Raw genomic sequence first — 18,527 nt, forward strand, 5'->3', positions numbered from 1 at the left:
ATAAACTATGATCAGGGGCTGAGAAAACTGGTTAACCAGTAGTCATAAACTATGATCAGTGGCTGAGAAAACTGGTTAACCATAAAGTCATCAACTATGATCAGTGGCGGAGAAAACTGGTTAACCATAAAGTCATCAACTATGATCAGTGGCTGAGAAAACTGGTTAACCATAAAGTCATCAACTATGATCAGTGGCTGAGAAAACTGGTTAACCATAAAGTCATAAACTATGATCAGTGGCTGAGAAAACATAGTCTATGTAGCTGTTGAGTTAAATCTAATTAAAATCGTATCTCTCATTACACTACATTATGAGAGATATTAGATTGCTGTTCAGTTGTACAGAATGGGATGTATATCTGTCTATGTGGATAATATTAACTTATACTTGATTCATCATAATTTATTCCTGCTTGAAGCAGTTCATATTGTTTTATTTCATTTAACCAAAATGACATTATGTTATAATGTATCAAACCATATTTCAAGAAATACACATTTCTTGTATCTACATTTTTTCAATCTTGCTTGAAACCAGTATGTCAGTTGGCAAAAGGAAAATCACCATTTAACATAACGATAATGTAGTAAAAAATGTTTGTAACTTAATTGGCATTAAAGATACTTAGTAATGTCTTAGAGGATGAGTTCTTAAAAAAAGTACGAAATCTCCAGTCATATCCATACACCATATTTATCCTCAAATAAGCCCCCTCTCCTTGTGTAAAACTTTGATACCATATTTATCCTTAAATAAGGCCCTCCCCTTGTGTAAAACTTTGATACCATATTTATCTTCAAGTAAGCCCCCTCCCCTTGTGTAATAGTTTCATACCATATTTTATACTCAAATAAGCCCCTTCCCTTGTGTAAAAATTTGATACCATATTTGTAAAAGTTTTATACCATATTTATCCTAAAATAAGCCCCCTCCTCTTGTGTAAAAGTTTTGTACCATACTTATCCTCAAATAAGCCCCCTCCTCTTGTGTAATAGTTTCGTACCATATTTATCCTCAAATAAGCCCCTTCCCCAAGTGTAAAAGTTTCATACCATATTTATCCTCAAATAAGCCCCCTCCTCTTGTGTAAAAGTTTTGTATCATATTTTATACATGTACTCAAATAAGCCCCTTGTCCTTGTGTAAAAGTTTCATACCATATTTATCCTCAAATAAGCTCCTCACCCCTAGTGTAAATGTTTTTTTTAGTGTGATATATTAGGATTGATGATTGAGCAAAACATGAAAAAGGGGGGTTTATTTGTGGGTGTTATTAATGGCTGACAGATGAATTATAACAACATTTTATCAGACTTTTTAACGTTTTAGAGTGTTAACGCCAAAACTGTATTGTAAATTAAAGCGCTTCACCATTCCGTTTGGGTTACACTCCCATTATTATGGCTTCTTTACAAAAGTAAAAACATTTACGTTGATCATTACTTAAATGAAATAAATATACATTGTGTGATTTTTTGCATTTTTGTTGTTATTTTGTCAGATTTATAGAATATTTTGAACTGTTAAGCCCTTTCTCAAATTTCTTATATAGATTTCACTTGGTATTTTTCACTTTTGAGATGGATTGAAAAAGCAAAATTGGTGTTGGGACGACAATCTTACCAGTATATTATATCAACTATCCTGGAAAAGTACCAACTTTTTCCTTCAGGTGAGACGAACTACTTCTCTTGGTTCTGTGGAAAGTTTTGTTCTAAATACAAGTATTATTTCTCGATAAGATGGTACCACATTGGATTAATGGTTTCGTCATAATGAAAACAGGTACACTACTTCTGTCATCTTACCCTGGTAGGCTTGATGATGAAGAATGGAGGAATAGACTGGACGCGGAGGGAGGTGTGGAGTGGAACTGGAAAAGGCTGGTCGCGGAGGGAGGGGTGGAGTGGAACTGGAATAGGCTGGTCGCGGAGGTCGGGGTGTAGTGTATCTGGAATAGGCTGGTCGCGGAGGGAGGTGTGTGTAGTGTATCTGGAATAGGCTTGTCGCGGAGGGAGGTGTGGAGTGTATCTGGAATAGGCTGGTCGTGGAGGGAGGGGTGTAGTGTATCTGGAATAGGCTGGTCGTGGAGGGAGGGGTGTAGTGTATCTGGAATAGGCTGGTCGCGGAGGGAGGTGTGTGTAGTGTATCTGGAATAGGCTGGTCGCGGAGGGAGGTGTGGAGTGTATCTGGAATAGGCTGGTCGTGGAGGGAGGTGTGGAGTGTATCTGGAATAGGCTGGTCGTGGAGGGAGGGGTGTAGTGTATCTGGAATAGGCTGGTCGTGGAGGGAGGTGTGGAGTGTATCTGGAATAGGCTGGTCGTGGAGGGAGGGGTGTAGTGTATCTGGAATAGGCTGGTCGCGGAGGGAGGTGTGTGTAGTGTATCTGGAATAGGCTGGTCATGGAGGGAGGGGTGTAGTGTATCTGGAATAGGCTGGTCGCGGAGGGAGGTGTGTGTAGTGTATCTGGAATAGGCTGGTCGTGGAGGGAGGGGTGTAGTGTATCTGGAATAGGGTGGTCGTGGAGGGAGGGGTGTAGTGTATCTGGAATAGGCTGGTCGTGGAGGGAGGGGTGTGTAGTGTATCTGGAATAGGCTGGTCGTGGAGGGAGGTGTGTGTAGTGTATCTGGAATAGGCTGGTCGTGGAGGGAGGGGTGTAGTGTATCTGGAATAGGCTGGTCGTGGAGGGAGGGGTGTGTAGTGTATCTGGAATAGGCTGGTCGTGGAGGGAGGGGTGTAGTGTATCTGGAATAGGCTGGTCGTGGAGGGAGGGGTGTAGTGTATCTGGAATAGGCTGGTCGTGGAGGGAGGTGTGGAGTGTATCTGGAATAGGCTGGTCGTGGAGGGAGGGGTGGAGTGTATCTGGAATAGGCTGGTCGTGGAGGGAGGGGTGGAGTGTATCTGGAATAGGCTGGTCGCGGAGGGAGGTGTGGAGTGTATCTGGAATAGGCTGGTCGCGGAGGGAGGTGTGGAGTGTATCTGGAATAGGCTTGTCGCGGAGGGAGGGGTGTAGTGTATCTGGAATAGGCTGGTCGTGGAGGGAGGTGTGGAGTGTATCTGGAATAGGCTGGTCGCGGAGGGAGGTGTGTAGTGGAAATGGAATAGGCTGGTCATGGAGGGAGGTGTGTAGTGGAAATGGAATAGGCTGGTCGTGGAGGGAGGGGTGTAGTGGAAATGGAATAGGCTGGTCATGGAGGGAGGTGTGTAGTGTATCTGGAATAGGCTGGTCGCGGAGGGAGGTGTGGAGTGTATCTGGAATAGGCTGGTCGCGGAGGGAGGGGTGTAGTGGAAATGGAATAGGCTGGTCACGGAGGGAGGGGTGTAGTGGAACTGGAATGAGCTGATCACTGGTTACTGTAAATCACTTATATTTCGCGAGTACTTAATTTCACGAACTCACCTAATTCGACTTTTTCGCGAATACATAATTTCGAGAATTCCGATCTCATAATGACTTTAAATTTGCGAATGACGTTAGATTGTCTAACAGATCGGGGATTTTCCCATGTTGGTAACCATTTTTTTTATGAGAGTCATGTGACAGTACAAGAAAAGTCATGTGATTCAATCATGTGATATCGGTGTCTGGCCATACTGAATTGTATTTACCGATGAACAGTTCTCTATTGCGAATGATTTATACTCCAGGGGATTATTTGCTCTGAATGTTTGAATGAAATAAATAATTTGTTTGATTTCAACTTTGTTATGGTAAATATCTTTTCGAGAATCAAGCGATGGGAAGCGCTATGTATACATGTAACCTTACATAAATGTAACTTACAACAGCGTGGGTAATAAAGTACGACGTATTCCGGGTGACCACTACATTTAAAACATTGTTTAGAAGTTAATTAAGTCCGAGTTCAACCACAATATCAGTGTTCAGTGGGTTTTTTTGTGTGTGTGAAATTTTGGTGTTTTGTGATATCAAAACACACTCTGATATAAGTATATCATCTATCATTCTATCATTATTTTAACGGCGATGTTTGCTCACCAACTAAACTAAAGATTAAGGTAGATTCAAAATGGACGCCACTTAGTATTCTTGTCATTTTTATACAAATATTCGCGAGGGATTTGAATTCACGTTTGACTCTCCTCGCAAATTAATGCGAAAATAAATCCCACACGAAATATAAGTGATTTACAGTATTACGGCATTTAAATGGCTACAAACTTTCTTGAATTCAAAGTTCGTAAGTCCTGGTATTGGTGAATCATAGTCTTTCTAATGAATTGATATCCTAACTAGATAGCAAGTTTTCTGTTTTTGTTGATTTTAATTGTACAAAAATACAGTGCATTGAAACAATGCTGGTTTATCACATTTAGATATACAAGTATATATTGCTTATTCCATGTAAACTACAACATATATTGAATCAAAAATCCTTGTCCATTAAATGGCTTCTGGAACATACAATGTGTATTAAGTAGTCTAAAAAGGTCTAATACGGCATCGTGTTTTTTAACTCTGTGTTCACAACTCTGATAAGGCAGACGGAAATGTAAACATATTACAATGGCTTGTTTTTATAATCAACATATAAATTGTTGTCATATCCAGTCGGAACTTTGTTGTATTCCTCAAAGTATCGTAGTAATTCCTCGTTATTTCGATTTTCTAAGATTGGATCACTGGCCTCTGTCTGGTCATTGGAATATGTAGGATCATCAACTCTGCTACTCACACCACAACTCCGCACATCAACACATCCAGGTTTTTGAAAATCAACCTCAGAATAGCTTGAATATTTGTCGGGTAAGTCGACCGTGTCAGACTCCTTCACTAAATCGTAATGGTTGTCCTGCCCCTTATAACATAAAGTGTCACGGCTGACTGGTGTTTCGTAACTTTTGTCGTGGTAGAGGGCTTCGGGTAGGTCGACCATGTCAGACTCCTTCACTAAATCGTAATGGCTGTGTTGTCCCTTACAACATAAAGTGTCACGGTTGACTGGTGTTTCGTAACTTTTGTCGTGGTAGAGGGATTCGTTACAATGTTTAAGTTGTGGTGTCTCGTATATGTTTCCAACAGAATGTACACTAGTCCCGATCTGTCCATCAAGAAATGAATTGTTTGGTTGATTTGTGTTATATGTATGGTTCTGGAACCTCACAGAAATGTCCTCTGCTTCATATCGCTTCCTTCTGTTTCTGAAATAAGAGCTTCAGAATAGATTTCCATCAATTGATTAGCATACCGTATTTTATTGGTATAAGCCATGCCCGGGGATTAGCCCACCATTGATTCGTGTAATAATCCAAGATGGTGGCCAATTTTTACCCCTCTTGCATAGGGTCTTATCTAGGGATAAGCCTACACACCCCACTTTTGCCCATTTTCAGTACACTAACCCCCTGGGCCTATCCCGGTAAAATACAGTAGTAACTATTTATTCATTTTAAACTCTCTGCCATTATAGTGATTAAACTGCATTTACAGTCTAACCTGCTCTAACGACCACCTGTATATAACGACTGCCTGTATATAACAACCATCTGTATATAACGACTGCAACTATATAACGACTGCCTGTATATAATGACCACCTATGTATAACGACCGCCTGTATATAAAGATTGCCTTAAATAACAACCACCTGTATATAACAACCATCTGTATATAACGACCACCTGTGTATAATGACCACCTTAAATAACAACTGCCTGTATATAATGACTGCCTGTATATAAAGACCATCTGTCTATAATTGATGACGATGAAATTTTTATCTTTACTTTATTAAATGATAATCCAATGGAGCATGAGGTAAATAGCATGAACACAAAACCTGAACAAACTTCTCAACTCAAAACAAAATCACAGCTTAATTTTTATATTTCCAATATTTTCTTTTAACAATAATGACATTCAAAAAGTCCGATACATATATTTACCCGGAAACACCAAGTCAATATGATGTATTGTGTTTATGACGTGGTGTGACGTCACACTTAGTTTAGCCCAGTGTCATTTTCCTGTTATCTAGATAAATATAATGTATTGTGTTTATGACGTTATAATCATTGTGACACAACACTTAGTTCATCAAGATAAATATAATGTATTGTGTTTATGACATCATAATTGTTGTAACGTCACATTTATATAGCCCAGTGTAAAGTTTCAAGATAAATATAATGTAGTGTGTTTATGACGTCATAATTGTTGTGACATCACATTTATTAGCCCAGTGTAAAGTTTCAAGATAAATATAATGTATTGTGTTTATGACGTCATAATTGTTGTGACGTCACATTTATTAGCCCAGTGTAAAGTGTCAAGATAATTATAATGCACAACCCTTAACCACCCTTTTAGAAACAAGTTTCAAAATTTATAAATTAAGGATCTTTGGTTCAGTCAATATTGTGTTATACCAACCTGGTAGAATCTAAAATATTGACCTCATTCTTCTGAATAGAATTCTATATAAGTCCATATTAGTCTATTAAATACTATAAAATTCTATAAAATACTGTATTACTATAATATTCTATATAATACTGTATTACTATAATATTCTATATAATACTGTATTACTATAAAATTCTATATAATACTGTATTACTATAATATTCTATATAATACTGTATTACTATAATATTCTATATAATACTGTATTACTATAATATTCTATAAAATACTGTATTACTATAATATTCTATATAATACTGTATTACTATAAAATTCTATATAATACTGTATTACTATAATATTCTATATAATACTGTATTACTATAATATTCTATATAATATTGTATTACTATAATATTCTATATAATACTGTATAACTATAATATTCTATGTAATACTGTATTACTATAAAATTCTATATAATACTGTATTACTATAATATTCCATATAATATTGTATTACTATAATATTCTATATAATACTGTATTACTATAAAATTCTATATAATACTGTATTACTATAAAATTCTATATAATACTGTATTACTATAATATTCTATATAATATTGTATTACTATAATATTCTATATAATACTGTATTACTATAAAATTCTGTATAATTCACATTAAGATTTAAATTTTGACATGAAATTACTGTAAATTGTGGTATGGAGTATTTATTACTAACCGCCGACGGATTATTATCAGGAGGACCACCAGGATCAGCAGAATAAGGATGATCAACATGAGAAGGAGTCCAATAAGGCCACCTGTAAGAAAATTTAGGGAATTAGTCTGGCCCCATATTGTCCCTCCTTTTACTGTCTGGCCCCATATTGTCCCTCCCTGACTGTCTGGCCCCATATTGTCTCTCCCTGACTGTCTGGCCCCATATTGTCTCTCCCTGACTGTCTGGCCCCATATTGTCCCTCCCTGACTGTCTGGCCCCATATTGTCTCTCTCTGACTGTCTGGCTCCATATTGTCTCTCCCTGACTGTCTGGCTCCATATTGTCTCTCCTTGACTGGCCCCATATTGTCCCTCCTTGACTGTCTGGCCCCATATTGTCCCTCCCTGACTGTCTGGCCCTATATTGTTTCTCCTTGACTGGCCCCATATTGTCCCTCCCTGACTGTCTGGCCCCATATTGTCTCTCCCTGACTGTCTGGCCCCATATTGTCTCTCTCTGACTGTCTGGCTCCATATTGTCTCTCCCTGACTGTCTGGCCCCATATTGTCTCTCCCTGACTGTCTGGCCCCATATTGTCCCTCCCTGACTGTCTGGCCCCATATTGTCTCTCTCTGACTGTCTGGCTCCATATTGTCTCTCCCTGACTGTCTGGCTCCATATTGTCTCTCCTTGACTGGCCCCATATTGTCCCTCCTTGACTGTCTGGCCCCATATTGTCCCTCCCTGACTGTCTGGCCCCATATTGTCTCTCTCTGACTGTCTGGCTCCATATTGTCTTTCCCTGACTGTCTGGCCCCATATTGTCTCTCCCTGACTGTCTGGCCCCATATTGTCCCTCCCTGACTGTCTGGCCCCATATTGTCTCTCTCTGACTGTCTGGCTCCATATTGTCTCTCCCTGACTGTCTGGCTCCATATTGTCTCTCCTTGACTGGCCCCATATTGTCCCTCCCTGACTGTCTGGCCCCATATTGTCTCTCCCTGACTGTCTGGCCCCATATTGTCTCTCTCTGACTGTCTGGCTCCATATTGTCTCTCCCTGACTGTCTGGCCCCATATTGTCTCTCTCTGACTGTCTGGCCCCATATTGTCCCTCCCTGACTGTCTGGCCCCATATTGTCTCTCCCTGACTGTCTGGCCCCATATTGTCCCTCCCTTACTGTCTGGCCCCATATTGTCCCTCCCTGACTGTCTGGCCCCATATTGTCTCTCCCTGACTATCTGGCCCCACATTGTCCCTCCCTGACTGTCTGGCCCCATATTGTCCCTCCCTCACTGTCTGGCCCCATATTGTCTCTCCTTGACTGGCCCCATATTGTCCCTCCCTGACTGTCTGGCCCCATATTGTCTCTCCCTTACTGTCTGGCCCCATATTGTCCCTCCCTGACTGTCTGGCCCCATATTGTCCCTCCCTGACTGTCTGGCCCCATATTGTCTCTCCCTGACTATCTGGCCCCACATTGTCCCTCCCTGACTGTCTGGCCCCATATTGTCCCTCCCTCACTGTCTGGCCCCATATTGTCTCTCCTTGACTGGCCCCATATTGTCCCTCCCTGACTGTCTGGCCCCATATTGTCTCTCCCTTACTGTCTGGCCCCATATTGTCCCTCCCTGACTGTCTGGCTCCATATTGTCCCTCCCTGACTGTCTGGCCCCATATTGTCTCTCACTGACTGTCTGGCCCCATATTGTCTCTCCCTGACTGTCTGGCCCCATATTGTCTCTCCCTGACTGTCTGGCCCCATATTGTCTCTCCCTGACTGTCTGGCCCCATATTGTCTCTCCCTGACTGTCTGGCCCCATATTGTCTCTCCCTGACTGTCTGGCCCCATATTGTCTCTCCTTGACTGTCTGGCCCCATATTGTCTCTCCCTTTACTGTCTGGCCCCATATTGTCTCTCCCTGACTGTCTGGCCCCATATTGTCCCTCCCTGACTGTCTGGCCCCATATTGTCCCTCCCTGACTGTCTGGCCCCATATTGTCCCTCCCAGACTGTCTGGCCCCATATTGTCTCTCCCAGACTGTCTGGTCCCATATTGTTTCTCCTTAACTTGCCCCATATTGTTTCCTTACACTGTCAGGGATTTACTCTAGCTCCTCACTAAAACTGCCAAGGATTTTTTGTGGCCCCACACTGTCCCTCCTGACACCTTCCAAGACTTTAGTCTTGTATCAGATGGTCCCTAACTGACACCAAAAGGGATTTAATCTGGCCCCACCTTCATGGATTCAGACTACCCCTACATGGTCCCTTCCCTTCAGGAATTTAGTCTTGCCCCAAACAGTCTCTCCCCCGACACCATCAGGGATTTAGTCTAGCCCCAAACAGTCTCTCCCCCGACACCATCAGGTATTTAGTCTTGCCCCAAACCGTCCCCCTCCCCCGACACCATCAGGGATTTAGTCTTGCCCCAAACAGTCCCTCCCCGACACACCAGGGATTTAGTCTTGCCCCAATCAGTCCCTCCCCGACACCATCAGGGATTAAGTCTGGCCCAAAACAGTCCCTCCCCCGAAACCATCAGGGATTTAGTCTGGCCCCAAACAGTCCCTCCCCCCAAACATTAGGGATTTAGTCTTGCCCCAAACAGTCCCTCCCCCGACACCATCAGGGATTTAGTCTTGCCCCAAACAGTCCCTCCCCTGACACTATCAGGGATTTAGTCTTGCCCCAAACAGTCCCTCCCCCGACACCATCAGGGATTTAGTCTTGTCCCAAACAGTCCCTCCCCTGACACTATCAGGGATTTAGTCTTGTCCCAAACAGTCCCTCCCCCGCTGACACCATCAGGGATTTAGTCTGGCCCCAAACAGTCCCTCCCAAGACACCATCAGGGATTTAGTCTTGCCCCAAACAGTCCCTCCCCCGCTGACACCATCAGGGATTTAGTCTTGCCCCAAACAGTCCCTCCCCCGACACCATCAGGGATTTAGTCTTGTCCCAAACAGTCCCTCCCCCGACACCATCAGGGATTTAGTCTGGCCCCAAACAGTCCCTCCCCCGACACCATCAGGGATTTAGTCTTGCCCCAAACAGTCCCTCCCAAGACACCATCAGGGATTTAGTCTTGCCTCAAACAGTCCCTCCCTGACACCATCAGGGATTTAGTCTTGCCCCAAACAGTCCCCCTCCCCTGACACTATCAGGGATTTAGTCTTGCCCCAAACAGTCCCTCCCCCGACACCATCAGGGATTTAGTCTTGCCCCACATGGACCCTGTCCAACAAAAACATGTCAAGTGTAACAAATTACATCTGGTAATAAAATTATGTAAATTAATAATATTACCCCAAAAAATGCCTACCTGTCCACACCAGATATACATGTAAAAATGAAATTACAGACAGACAGGCACAAAATAATGGAGAAAAAAAGGGGAAGAATTAAAATTTCCATCCAATGTTTATGATGAAAAGATCATTACTTACCAGTCGACAGAGATTTGTCTCCATCTTGTAACTGACCTGGGAATTAGATAACAAAGCAGTTTATTAGTGCTAGGAGATAATGTGTTACCTAGACCTCTCACCTGGAAATCAAGCCAACAAAATAAGACACATTCCAAACAAGAGGCCCATGGGGCCTGTATCGCTCACCTGGAAATCAAGCCAACAAAATAAGACACATTCCAAAAAATGAACTTTAATGTAACATCACTTACTAGCCCTGAACCGATTTGTTATCAGGTTTGAAGAAAATCTGTTCCAATTATTCCACGGAAACAACAGAAAAACATTATTATATAGTTAATAAAGGGACCCTTACTTCATCAAAAGTCTGGCAAATGTGGCAATCAAACTTAGACGAGCCCATCGGGCCTAAATCGTGTAACCAAGTTTGAAGGAGATCAGTAAACATTTGTTGTAGCTATTGGAAACGAAGCGTGATAGACGGACAAACAAATCCAAGTTAATATCAGCTGAGGATAACACAGGATACCTTTTCACAGCAGAACAGGGCATTGTTCATTAACTTGACCTAGGTAAAAGGCAAGTTTGATATCCACTACAATTTACCCCCCTCCCACCCAACAATCACCACCATCTACAACCAAGCACTCAGCTGTTGTATAACTTATCCTTACCCATCCCAGCGACCATTGGCTCAGTAGTTGTAGATGGTTCTGTTGTCATGGTAACAGTTATGGCAGGCGTACTGGTTGTAGTTCTGGTAACTGTCGTTAGCGGTAACACTGTTGTTGTATCTTTACTTGTTGTATGAGATGTTGTAGTAGTTGTCGTTGGTTTGGTCGTCATGGTAGTAGTTGTCGTTGGTTTGGTTGTTGTGGTAGTAGTTGTCGTTGGTTTAGTTGTCGCTGTAGTCGGTGGTCCCATGTCTGACAATAACAATGATTTTAATTAAAGGAAACAAAATCCATCACATTTAATCACAGGGGCTTGGCACAATTTTCTAAATGATGGTCTATATTTATATATGGACCATATTACAGTCAAACCTGTATTAAGTGGCCACCCCAGGGATCGACAGATATCGGCTGCATAAGACAGGTGGCTGCTTAAACCAGGTTAGCCAGGAACTGCCTGTTGCCCAATTCTTTTTTCAACAGTTTATTGAATTGATCATATTATAAAGCATGTATTGATACTGATAACAATGTACCATGTACAGGGTATTTTGAAATGAAAACCAACAAAGATAAAAGTTTTGATGAATTTGATAAAAATATCTGGCCATGTGATCCTCGCGGATGTCTACTTCAGAACAAAATGGCCGCTTAATACAGGACAATACAATGACTCGGGACAGATTTTTGTGGCCATTGGCCGCGTTAGACAGGTGACCGCTTATTTAAGGTTTATTATATAGTGTTTTCCATCGGGCGGACCACAGACTGACCGCTTAACAGAGGTGGCCTTTAGAGCAGGTTTGACTGTATTTGGAAAATCATGCAAAGCCACAGTGACATTTAATTATATCATTAATTTCATTTTTCATCTTTTCGCTCTGAAATCAATCCCTTTCCCAAATTTTATTTCAATATGATAGCATGAGAAATCCTTGAATTGACTGAAATAATCGTCACATGTTTCACCATGAACTGATCACCACACATAATATGTTGATATACACACATTGTTACAGTAGATATTGTATACCATACTGACAGATGTACTGATATCTGATGTTATCATTGTAACAGTAGACATTGTATACCATACTGACAGATGTACTGATATCTGATGTTATCATTGTTACAGTAGACATTGTATACCATACTGACAGATGTACTGATATCTGATGTTATCATTGTTATAGTAGACATTGTATACCATACTGACAGATGTACTGATATCTGATGTTATCATTGTTACAGTAGACATTGTATACCATACTGACAGATGTACTGATATCTGATGTTATCATTGTTACAGTAGACATTGTATACTTACCATACTGACAGATGTACTGATATCTGATGTTATCATTGTAACAGTAGACATTGTATACCATACTGACAGATGTACTGATATCTGATGTTATCATTGTTACAGTAGACATTGTATACCATACTGACAGATGTACTGATATCTGATGTTATCATTGTTACAGTAGACATTGTATACCATACTGACAGATGTACTGATATCTGATGTTATCATTGTTACAGTAGACATTGTATACCGTACTGACAGATGTACTGATACCTGATGTTATCATTGTTACAGTAGACATTGTATACTTACCATACTGACAGATGTACTGATATCTGATGTTATCATTGTTACAGTAGACATTGTATACCATACTGACAGATGTACTGATATCTGATGTTATCATTGTTACAGTAGACATTGTATACCATACTGACAGATGTACTGATATCTGATGTTATCATTGTTACAGTAGACATTGTATACCATACTGACATATGTACTGATATCTGATGTTATCATTGTTACAGTAGACATTGTATACCATACCGACAGATGTACTGATATCTGATGTTATCATTGTTACAGTAGACATACCATACTGACAGATGTACTGATATCTGATGTTATCATTGTTACAGTAGACATTGTATACCATACTGACAGATGTACTGATATCTGATGTTATCATTGTTACAGTAGACATTATATACCGTACTGACAGATGTACTGATATCTGATGTTATCATTGTTACAGTAGACATTGTATACCGTACTGACAGATGTACTGATATCTGATGTTATCATTGTTACAGTAGACATTGTATACTTACCATACTGACAGATGTACTGATATCTGATGTTATCATTGTTACAGTAGACATTGTATACCATACTGACAGATGTACTGATATCTGATGTTATCATTGTTACAGTAGATATTGTATACCATACTGACAGATGTACTGATATCTGATGTTATCATTGTTACAGTAGACATTGTATACCATACTGACAGATGTACTGATATCTGATGTTATCATTGTTAAAGTAGACATTGTATACTTACCATACTGACAGATGTACTGATATCTGATGTGATTATTATTACAATGATCTTCTCGCCATCGTCCGTCCGATTTCCGCATGTATGCACAATCCTCTGGACAGACATCATTGGGTCCGTAACATAATTTAGGATATCCAGTATACCAGAAGTCATAACTCCATTCTTCCCCTTCATAACACACCAAACACATGTACAGTGTCCGACTAATGTGATCGTAGACAATAATGATCAGGATCTAATGCTTATTTTCATTTCATATCAATTTTTTTTAAGCCGGTCTAGTAATTCAACATACCTGGTATCACCAAACAATGAGTTTAGATTGAAAAGTAGGGATGAGTTTCATAAATTTTATATGAAATGGAAACAATTTCAAGATTCTCTTTACCACAGTTAGCCAAAAGATGTTTGCAAACTGATCGTCTATACATATCAAGACCATATGGACTTGGTGTAGTGGTGTAAGCTGCAGGCATTTCTGGCAAGATGTTGTAGAACATGAGTTTGAGGCCTGATCATGGTATGAATTATACAATTGTCTTCATTCGTCATACATTCTTTGTATGTGTGTATTTTGTTACCATGTTATATATCTATAATCGTCAACACGATGTGTTTTGATCCCAAGGTTAAATATTTGAATTTCCTAATTAGTAGATTATATTCCCACTATTTTACCTGTGACCCATTTCCAATGCTGCTCCTGACTTCGATCTGAAAACCCTATCCAGATCTGGTACGTATTGGCAGAGAAAGGTAATGACGCAATGAAGTTTTGTGTCGATTGATCCAAAATCACCACAAGATGGCCGCCATCGGTAGAGGAACAGTCCGCACTAGCCTCATCCCAGGTTGCTGTGGTGTCCACATACCGGTAACAATGGCTATTGTGTGTGTACATTGTACCAGACAAGCCAGCTGGACATCGGTATACTTCAGATGACTTCAAACGAGCTAGAATGTAAATAATTTTACAAACATTGAATTGGATAATGATTACCTGGACCACAGGGGCTTGGTTTTGAAATATTAAGAAAACATGTCATTTGATAATCACAATACTGAAAATACAGTATTGATATTAATTCTAAAGCCTTACAAAATGGAAGGATGAATTAAAGGTTTGGGAATATGACTGGATACTGGATTTTTTTGTTCCTATTTTTAATATATATTTTGTATGATACTTGATATCTTAAAACTGGATGCTTTTTGTTTGTTGGCTGGGTTTGTCTCCCGGTGAACAGCCAAGGTCATTTTGAGGCGAGGTCGCCTTGTAGTAGTTGGTGACTACCTCACTGAACAACATACAGGAGGCCCTTCACATGCTATCCAGAGCATTTAGGGTTAAAGTGTCTTATCAAAGGACACAACCACAACAGCACAGACTGGTCACTTTCTAAGCTCCCCAAGAACCACAAACAGACAGATGTAGGGGGAGTGTCCAACCCCACACAATCTCGATGCAGCAGAAAAATATTACGGCAAGGTCATTTCTTTCACAAACTTTTTCATCCGAGAAATCTGTAAGCCAAATATTGAGAAAAAGTTTTTCAAATGGAAAAGTTGATCCTGGTTAGCAAGACAGTTGCTGAACAACCAACATCCAGACGACAGGAAGAGTGAATGAGCCTATCATATATACTACTGCATGCTTAAGGACAGGTCTAATGGGGCTATAATGCTACTAACCCAATATCATCACCCCGGACATCTTGGTCAGTATATTACTGACCCAATATCATCACCCAGACCTCTTGGTCAGTATATTACTGACCCAATATCATCACCCGGACCTCTTGGTCAGTATATTACTGACCCAATATCATCACCCCGGACCTCTTGGTCAGTATATTACTGACCCAATATCATCACCCCGGACCTCTTGGTCAGTACACTACTGACCCAATATCATCAACCCAGACCTCTTGGTCAGTACACTACTGACCCAATATCATCACCCCTGACCTCTTGGTCAGTATATTACTGACCCAATATCATCACCCCGGACCTCTTGGTCAGTATATTACTGACCCAATATCATCACCCCGGACGTCTTGGTCAGTATATTACTGACCCAATATCATCACCCCGGACCTCTTGGTCAGTATATTACTGACCCAATATCAACCCAGACCCCTCTTGGTCATTATATTACTGACCCATATCATCACCCCGGACCTCTTGGTCAGTAACACTAACTGACCCAAATTCATCACCCCGGACCTCTTGGTCAGTATATTACTGACCACTATCATCCCCCCAGACCTCTTGGTCAGTTATTACTGACCCAATATCATCACCCCGGACCTCTTGGTCAGTATACTACTGAACACATATCATCCCCCCGACCCTTGGTCAGTATTAAATTACTGACCAAATATCACACCCCGAACCTCTTGGTCCGTATATTACTGACCCATATCATCACCACGGATCTCTTGGTCAGTAACTACTGGCCCAATATCAGCACCCCTGACCTCTTGGTCAGTTACACTACGTATACTGACCCAATATCTCAACCCGGACCCTCTTGGTCAGGATATTACTGACCCAATATTCATCACCCCGGAACCTCTTTGTCAGTATACTCTGACCACACTATCATCACCCCGGACCTCTTGGTCAGTATATTACTGACCCAATATCATCACCCCGGACCTCTTGGTCAGTATATTACTGACCCAATATCATCACCCCGGACCTCTTGGTCAGTATATTACTGACCCAATATCATCAACCCAGACCTCTTGGTCAGTATATTACTGACCCAATATCATCACCCCGGACCTCTTGGTCAGTATACTACTGACCCAATATCATCACCCCGGACCTCTTGGTCAGTATATTACTGACCACTATCATCCCCCCAGACCTCTTGGTCAGTATATTACTGACCCAATATCATCACCCCGGACCTCTTGGTCAGTATACTACTGACCACTATCATCCCCCCGGACCTCTTGGTCAGTATATATAATTACTGACCCAATATCATCACCCCAGACCTCTTGGTCAGTATATTACTGACCCAATATCATCACCACGGATCTCTTGGTCAGTATACTACTGGCCCAATATCATCACCCCTGACCTCTTGGTCAGTACACTACGTATACTGACCCAATATCATCACCCCGGACCTCTTGGTCAGTATATTACTGACCCAATATCATCACCCCGGACCTCTTGGTCAGTATACTACTGACCACTATCATCCCCCCGGACCTCTTGGTCAGTATATATAATTACTGACCCAATATCATCACCCCAGACCTCTTGGTCAGTATATTACTGACCCAATATCATCACCACGGATCTCTTGGTCAGTATACTACTGGCCCAATATCATCACCCCTGACCTCTTGGTCAGTACACTACGTATACTGACCCAATATCATCACCCCGGACCTCTTGGTCAGTATATTACTGACCCAATATCATCACCCCGGACCTCTTGGTCAGTATGTTACTGACCCAATATCATAACCCCAGACCTCTTGGTCAGTATATTACTGACCCAATATCATCATCCTGGACCTCTTGGTCAGTATATTACTGACCCAATATCATCCCCGGACCTTGGTCAGTATATTACTGACCCAATATTAATTTATAATATACACTTTTCACCCAAAGCCAAAATCTGAATAAAAAGTTATAAACTTTGATGCCATAAGGTGATAATGATGTATATGTAATCCCCTGTCTGTAAGACCGATCTGTCTACATTGACATGTACACCCATACATTTCGTGTGTATATATATGATAATTACTTAGTGTTTCTGTAGGGTTTGTATGATGAGTTTGGAACATATCCTTATTAAAATTTTGCACTGGAAACCGAGATGTAAATTTCTGGCATACGTATTTTGCATTACACATATAGTGAGCGACACCTTGTTTTAACACACCTCTACACACCTGTACATGTACAGGTAAACAATACAGTATGTGTATCAGGGACTCGCATATCACACCTGTATAGCTTACAGGTAAACAAGTATACTTACCTACATACAGTCCTAGTACTAGAACAATAGTACTTAATATCCCGGGGGTCATAAACATCTTTGGTCCCGGGGATCACAGGCGCTAGATGTTGAAATCCCTCTTTTCATTCAGACATGGACACCTTCGTACTCAGCATAGCTAACGAGAATATAGATAATGACCGAGAACTCTGGAATTCCCCGCTGAGTCATATTAGGAAGGACGTGTTCAAGTGTGCCGATTATGTCAGATTGTACAGGTGTGCGATGTCTGTATTATCTAACAGATATATACGAGTTCAAGGTAAAACACAGGTAGATCCCCGCGGGCATTACACAATGTAAACATTGGACGGCAATGTTGTTTTCAAATGGTTTAATCCTGTTTCTCCATTTATGAATACATGGAAAAATTAAAAAAAAAATAAAACAATTATAATCACTTCTATAAATTTATCATAAATTATACATGCATAACTTTTTATTTTTATCTATCTATTTCTTATTAAATTACACGTTTTATTTTTAAATTTACCTGTACAGGTAACAGGAACGTTGGTTTACCTGTACAGGTAGCAGTTAACTTAACCAGAGACATTGGCAGCTCTCTATTTGCCCTTGTGTTTACATAGTGGCCCCTGACCTTCCCACAATCCTTTGCGGTCGCTCGGTTCAGTCTTCACTAGACGCCATATTGGAGAAAATTTGAAAACCAGACACATAATTATCGATAATTTCTATTTGAAATCATCACCAAGATCCAATTATGTGCTTTAATTTTATTAATATCAAAGTGCAGAAGTGTCATCAATATGAAATATATCACAATTTGCTGTCCAAGTGTTTGTATTTTGAGTATGAAAGTCAAGCACAACGCAGGAAAGATCGGCGGGAATCTCCAATTTTTGAAAAGTCCCTATGTGGTTTTCGAGAATACGGATAAATGACAA

The 18,527-nt window shown here is 40.8% G+C and overlaps 2 protein-coding genes across 5 annotated transcripts; both read right to left on the minus strand.

Annotated features, from left to right (window-relative positions):
• Positions 1–1,807: 1,807 nt before the first annotated feature.
• LOC117344809 (extensin-3-like) lies at positions 1,808–3,510 on the minus strand. Its single transcript, XM_033907634.1, has 2 exons — positions 3,492–3,510; positions 1,808–3,333 (listed from the first exon to the last, which is right to left on the minus strand). Exons 1-2 carry the CDS (start codon positions 3,508–3,510, stop codon positions 1,808–1,810), a joined length of 1,545 nt encoding a protein of 514 aa, XP_033763525.1.
• Positions 3,511–4,265: 755 nt separating this feature from the next.
• On the minus strand, positions 4,266–17,784 carry LOC117314747 (vacuolar membrane protein CAGL0J10076g-like). Of its 4 annotated transcripts, XM_033868841.1 has the most exons (9): positions 17,599–17,726; positions 15,043–15,107; positions 14,878–14,910; positions 14,262–14,537; positions 13,584–13,751; positions 11,206–11,457; positions 10,550–10,585; positions 7,118–7,199; positions 4,266–5,166 (listed from the first exon to the last, which is right to left on the minus strand). In XM_033868841.1, exons 4-9 carry the CDS (start codon positions 14,482–14,484, stop codon positions 4,527–4,529), a joined length of 1,401 nt encoding a protein of 466 aa, XP_033724732.1. In that variant the 5' UTR covers positions 14,485–14,537; positions 14,878–14,910; positions 15,043–15,107; positions 17,599–17,726; the 3' UTR covers positions 4,266–4,526. The 4 variants fall into 4 exon arrangements, with proteins under 4 accessions (XP_033724732.1, XP_033724733.1, XP_033724731.1 ...); XM_033868842.1 differs by lacking the exons at positions 14,878–14,910; positions 15,043–15,107 and having other exon boundaries at positions 4,266–4,863; positions 4,981–5,166; positions 17,599–17,784; XM_033868840.1 differs by lacking the exons at positions 14,878–14,910; positions 15,043–15,107 and having other exon boundaries at positions 4,266–5,160; positions 17,599–17,784.
• Between the last annotated feature and the right edge of the window lie 743 nt (positions 17,785–18,527).

The sequence above is a fragment of the Pecten maximus genome, chromosome 16, assembly GCF_902652985.1.
Source record: "Pecten maximus chromosome 16, xPecMax1.1, whole genome shotgun sequence".
Lineage (NCBI taxonomy): Eukaryota > Metazoa > Mollusca > Bivalvia > Pectinida > Pectinidae > Pecten > Pecten maximus.